Source organism: Macrotis lagotis, chromosome 1 (assembly GCF_037893015.1).
Source record: "Macrotis lagotis isolate mMagLag1 chromosome 1, bilby.v1.9.chrom.fasta, whole genome shotgun sequence".
NCBI classification, from domain to species: Eukaryota; Metazoa; Chordata; class Mammalia; order Peramelemorphia; family Peramelidae; genus Macrotis; species Macrotis lagotis.
In genome coordinates, this window is record NC_133658.1 from 904,145,858 (window position 1) to 904,151,857 (window position 6,000).

The 6,000-nt window shown below is 65.3% G+C and overlaps 1 protein-coding gene across 1 annotated transcript; it reads left to right on the forward strand.

The window, feature by feature from the left end:
* Positions 1-4,379: 4,379 nt before the first annotated feature.
* SELENOW (selenoprotein W) lies at positions 4,380-5,755 on the forward strand. The gene is made up of 6 exons (XM_074192638.1): positions 4,380-4,609; positions 4,705-4,729; positions 4,906-4,959; positions 5,053-5,127; positions 5,206-5,298; positions 5,378-5,755. The coding sequence occupies exons 1-5, from the start codon at positions 4,581-4,583 to the stop codon at positions 5,278-5,280; spliced, it is 258 nt and encodes an 85-aa protein (XP_074048739.1). The 5' UTR covers positions 4,380-4,580; the 3' UTR covers positions 5,281-5,298; positions 5,378-5,755.
* Positions 5,756-6,000: the final 245 nt, after the last annotated feature.

The following is a 6,000-nucleotide window of genomic DNA, read 5'->3' on the forward strand; positions in this document are numbered from 1 at the left end:
ACCAGTAGTACCAGTAGGCAACATCTCTAAAGTCTAATCTGGACATGTCTAAATTGAAGAAGAGAAGACTCCAGAAGAAATGCATGCTGACTTCAAGTATCTGAATTTGGAGGTGGGGGGTGGGGAGGGGAGGGCGGAAAAGGGGTGAGGCTAGTTTAGTTTGGCTGCAGAGAGCAGAACCAATAGCAATGAATAGGAGTTCTGTAGAGCGAAATGTGGGTTTGATGTTAGGAAAAGCTTCCTATCCCTTAGAGATGTCCACAAGTCGAATGGATTGCCTCCAGAAGGCATAAGTTTAACTAGAGGGAACCTTCAAAACCATGGAGTCCAAATAAGGAAACTAAGGCTCAGAGAAGCTACAGGGTCATACAGCTAACTGTGGCCAGAGGTGAGCTCTGATCCCAAATTTTCCTGATTCCAAGGTCAAAGCCCTCTATGGGGAGAAGTTCCCCCATTCATCTGGATGACCCTTTTTGCTGGATGTGTTAGAGTGGGAAATTTCTTTCATGTATATTTTGGACTAAATGGCTGCTAAGAACATTTCCTGCTTCTAATTCTATGGATTTTGAGAGGTGATGATTTACTGGGGGTCACACAGTTAGTAAAGGTGAGATCTTGCTGACTCCAGAGCCCACTCTGCAGCAACACCCCAATGAAATGCTGATTCAAAGATTCTAATAATCTGCAAATTTTGAGATTCTACAATTCTTCAATTCCATGAATCTGAGACTTTAATTTTTGGAATTTTCTGTTTTTGAGTATGATTTTATAATTCTATAGATTCTATGATTCTGAGATGTAGTTGTTATGCATCCTTATCAGAAATGAAGGGGCAGCTAAGTAGACAGAGCACTGGCCCTGGAGTCAGAAGGACCTGAGCTCAAATCTGGCCTCAGATGTTTAATAATTACCTAGCTGTGTGACCTTGAGCAAGTCCCTTAACCCCATTGCCTGGGGGTGGGAGTGGAAAAGAACTAGAAAGGAGGCATACAGGTAGTGGAATAGGTACCTGGCCAACAGCAGCAAGGTCCCCCCAATTCAGCCTATGCCTCCCTGAGATATAAGGCTACTCAGCCCCCATTGCTGTCCAGTGTCCAGGCTCTGAGGATTGGGTGCTTTGGAGTCTGCCTAGTATGGGTGAGGTGGAAGAAAGAGTGTACCTACAGGATGGGGAAGGAAAGGGGGGATGATACGGAAAGGAGAATAGGGCATGGTGGGAAGAGGACAGGAAAGATAATTTGAGACCTGTGAGACTGGGAGGGGGATTCCCAGAGACTTGCTCCACTCTATTCCTTGAATGTACACATGAGGAAACTGAGGCTGAGAGTTCTTAGAGGGATGAGCTGTTCTTGTAATGGAAGTCGTTTGGGGTGAAGACACAGCTACTCTGCTGCCCTTCCCCATTCTCCTCTAGGAGGCTCTAAACTCCCACCCTACCTTTCTGGTGACTTGGGGTCTTGTTTACTTTATTCACTGTAATTAAACCAATTGGCTCCAGTAGACGTTTCAAAGAGCCTAAGGAAGGAAGTGGGACGAAAGGTTAATAGTAACTAAAAATATCTGACCCCCTCCCACCCCCAGGACCCCCGTCAGACCCAAGTTCCAGCCTTCAGTAGGCCCAATTAGAGCAGAGAGTCAACAGTGTCTTATTAAGACAGTCAGGTGGCTCACTGAATAGACCACTGGGCCTGGAAGCAGGAAGACCCGAGTTTAAATCTATCCTACCACCTATGTGACCCTGAGCAAGTACTTCACCTCTCTCTGCCTCAGTGTCCTCATCTGTAAAATGGGGATAACTTGTACCTACCTCCCAGGACTGTTGTAGCAAATGAGTTGATGTTTTAAAGCATTTTTCAAACCTTACTGAAGGAATGCTAGCTATTATTTCTGTCCTGAGAATGGTATTTCGGTGCCATAGAGCAAGGCAAGAGTACGCGGAGCCTGATGCTTGGCAGTGCCATGGTGAGGGAGCCGACCACAGGCCCAACGAGACAGCTGAGTGGTTCACTGGGGGTCAGGATGGGGAAGGGAAGAAAGTGGAGCCGGTTCAGGAGGGATGGCCTGGAGAGCAGGGTGAGGGGGCTGGGGTGAGGGGTGCAAGTGGACCTACTGCAGATTATGAGGGGAACGAGGAATTTCACGAGTACAGAAGCTGGAGGCTTGTGGCTTGTGACCAGATCAGGATATGACTCTGCGGCTGACCCAGGGATGTTCGAGCCCTTTCCCAGGAGACGAGGAGTTAGGGAAGAGAGAAAGCATGGGGGCCATGGCCTGAGGAGGGGAGGGGATGGGGGAGAAGAATGGAGTGAGGGACGCTCAAAGGACTGAGGGCCCCGAGTGACCCAAGAGGAGGGAGAGTCGAGAAGGGGCCGAGGACTCTGGTCTGGTTTCAGTGAAGACAAGGCCATGGAAAGAGTGGGCAGAGAAGGGCAGAAGAGGCAATCAGCTCTGCTCACTCTGGAGCGGGCATTGCGGCCAGCCCAGGGGTGGGGGGCGTGGGGAGAGGGGCGCGGGTCATGGAGGCTGGACCGTTGGCAGCGGGCGGGCAGAATCACTAGGAGGGAAGGGGCGTGGGGTGGGAGGATGGTCACCGTGGAGGAACGAGTTCAGAGCCTGGGAAGGGGTCCGGTGAGGGAGGCTGAGGGTCAGGGCGCGCTGGCGGGGGGCAGTAATCCTCCCTGTCCAGCCGGCGGGCAGGCCAGGGCAGAGCCAGGGGCGGTGCCCGCAGGAGGCGGAGCCGGCGCTTCAGGTGCGTCTAACCCGGGCGTGCCCTGAGACAAGGGCAAAGGCGCGGGTGCGCATCTGTGCCAGGCCCCGGTGCTCCCCGGCCTGGGGCACTAAGGCCTGGCCCCCGGGGGCCTGCCCGTGCTTGGCAGGGCCCGATGCCCGGAATAGCCCCCTCTGGGGGGTGGCAGTCGGGGCGAGTGGCGGGCCGGGGTCACACGCGAGACCTGGGGCTCCCCCTGCAGGGGGGCGCCGAGGGGCTGGGCCGCGCCCTCCCTCCGGGACCCCCATCTGCCCGGCCGAGGGGTCTCGTCCCGCCATCCGCAGCCCCCGGGGGCAGGGCCGGGCCGGCCTGGCCTTCCTAACCGGGTCATTCTGCGCCCTGTGGGATTGCCCGGGAACCGTCCGAACCGCCCGTGCCAAGCGGGGGGGGGGGGGGGGGCATGTGGAATTCGAAATGTTGAACGTAATGGTTCTCCTTCATTTTGTTTAAGTTCTCGCAAGCCATGGGGCTCGGGGGCTCGGGGCTGGGGGCTCGGGGGCTCGGGGGCTCGGGGCTCGGGGCTCGGGGGCTGGGGGCTCGGGGGCTCGGGGGCTCGGGGCTGGGGGGCTCGGGGCTCGGGGGCTCGGGGCTCGGGGGCTCGGGGGCTCGGGGGCTCGGGGCTGGGGGGCTCGGGGCTCGGGGCTGGGGGCTCGGGGGCTCGGGGCTGGGGGGCTCGGGGCTCGGGGGCTGGGGGCTGGGGGCTCGGGGGCTCGGGGCTCGGGGGCTCGGGGGCTCGGGGGCTCGGGGGCTCGGGGGCTCGGGGGCTCGGGGGCTCGGGGCTGGGGGGCTCGGGGCTCCGGGGCTCGGGGCTCGGGGGCTCGGGGGCTCGGGGCTGGGGGGGGGGCTCGGGGGCTCGGGGGCTCGGGGCTGGGGGGCTCGGGGGCTCGGGGGCTCGGGGGCTCGGGGCTGGGGGCTCGGGGGCTCGGGGGCTCGGGGCTGGGGGGCTCGGGGCTGGGGGCTCGGGGGCTCGGGGCTCGGGGCTCGGGGCTCGGGGGCTCGGGGCTCGGGGCTGGGGGCTCGGGGGCTCGGGGCTGGGGGGCTCGGGGCTGGGGGGCTCGGGGGCTCGGGGCTCGGGGGCTCGGGGGCTCGGGGGCTCGGGGCTGGGGGCTCGGGGGCTCGGGGGCTCGGGGCTGGGGGGCTCGGGGGCTCGCCCGAGGCAGTGTCCGAGGCCCGCTTTGAACCCCGGCCCCGCCCTAAGCGTCTCGGGGCCCGGGACGGCAGAGGCGGCGCCGCGAGGAGCACGAGGTCGGGGGCTACTTTGGGGGGGGCTGCGCTGAACCCCGCCCCGCCTCCTCCCCGGGGGCATCCGGGGCCCGTGCCGCCGCGGGGGCGGGGCGGCCTCTGCCCGGGCGGGGCCCAGGGGAGGCGGGGGCGGCGGGACGGAGCGAGTCGGCGCAGAGCCGCCGGGGGAGGAGCCGGGGCGGGGCCGGGCGGTACCATCGCTGCCGCGGGGGGGGGGGCCCGGGGGAGGGGGCCCGGGCTGCCGCGGGGGGGGGCGCCCTGCCCCACCCCCCCCTTCGGCGGGGCCGAGGCCCGCGTCCCGCCGCGCTCTGGCCGGAGGAGGGGGGCCCGGGCCGGCCGAGGGGAGGCCGTGCCCCCCGCCCTTCTCCCGGGCCCCCCCTCCGGCCGCGGTGGGAGCGTCCCCGGGCGGCCCGGGCCGCGAGCGCAGCCTCCTCGGGACACGGCGCCCCCGCGCCCCGCCGCTGCACAGCCGAGCCGGGCCGAGCCGGACCGAACCGGAGTGAACCGGGCAGAGCCGACCGGGCACAGCCGGACAGAGCCGGGCAGAGCCGGGCAGAGCCGAGCCGCCGCCATGGCCGTGCACGTCCGCGTGGTTTACTGGTGAGGCACGGGGGGGGGCAGCACGGGGGGGGGGGCAGCAGGGGGGCGGGGGTCCCTGCTCGCCGCTCCTCTAACCCCGCCCCCTCCCTCCCCAGTGGCGCCTGAGGCTACAAGCCCAAGGTAAGCGGGGCGGGGGGAGGCGGGGGGAGGGGCGGCTGGGGAGGGGAGGCTGGGGCGGGGGGAGGGGAGGGAGGGGGGGGGGAGGTCCGGGGGGGGCGGGGAGGGGCGGCTGGGGGAGGGGGAGGGGGGGCCGGGGGGCGGGGGGCGGCTGCCCCAGCCCCCCTCTCCCGCCTCAGTACCTGCAGCTGAAGAAGCAGCTGGAGGAGGACTTCCCGGGGCTCCTGACCCTGGTGAGTGGGGCGCGGGGCGGGGGGCGCGGGGCGCGGGGGGCGGGGGGCGCGGGGGGCGGGGGGGCCGGAGCCTCAGCCCCTCCCCTCCCCCAGGCCGGCGAGGGCACCCGGGAGGTCACCGGCTTCTTCGAAGTGATGGTCGCGGGCAAGCTGGTGCACTCCAAGAAGGTGAGTGCGGGGCCGGGGGGCACCCGGGGGTCGGGGGGCCCGGGGGGCCCGGCCCGGCCTCACCCCCTCTGCCCCCAGGCCGGAGATGGCTTCGTGGACACTGCGGACAAGTACCGGCGCCTCGTGGCGGAGATCCAGGCCGCCCTGGCCTAGCGGGGCCTGAAGGCGGAGGTGAGGCCCGGGGGGCAGCGGGGGGCTCCGGGGGGCCCCGGGGGGCCCCGCCTGCCCTGAGCCCCTCCTGCCTCTGCAGCCCCCGCCCCGGTGCTCCATGACGGGAAGGACTGAAACGTCCCTGGATGCCGGTTCTTCCCTGACATCCGCACCTGCGGCCGGGGGACCATGGACCTGCCCCCGTCGGGGTCTCGCCCGCCCCGGGGGTCCCCCGCTTCACGACTCCACCAAGCACAGGGCCCCCCGAGACCGGCCTCCACCCTCCCTCCGCCCTGGCCCCCCGCCCCCGGGGCCTCAGCTGGCCTCTCTGTAAAATGAGAAGGTCAAAGTTGCCCGGTGCCCTGGACAGGCCTTTGCCACCTGTCCCGAGGTGGCCGGGCCAGAAGGCCCACGGAAAGCCAGGAAACAGTATTTAGTATCACAAGGGCTAACTAATAAAGAAAAAAATTAAATCTCAGTGGTGTCTGATTCTGGTCTCCTACTCGGAGAGGGGAGGAGGCTCCGGCCGACCCTGCCACCTCAGCTTTCTGCGGGGCCCCAAGCTCTGCCCGTGCCAAAGCCAATTCAGCAAGCACTTACCGTAGTCCAAACTCTAGGCTAGGCCCTAGAGATGTTAAAAAAAAGGTTTGGAGGCGGCCAGGTAAGTGGCACAGTGGATGGAGCCCTAAAGTCAGGAGCGCCCAAGTTCAAAGCCGACCTCAG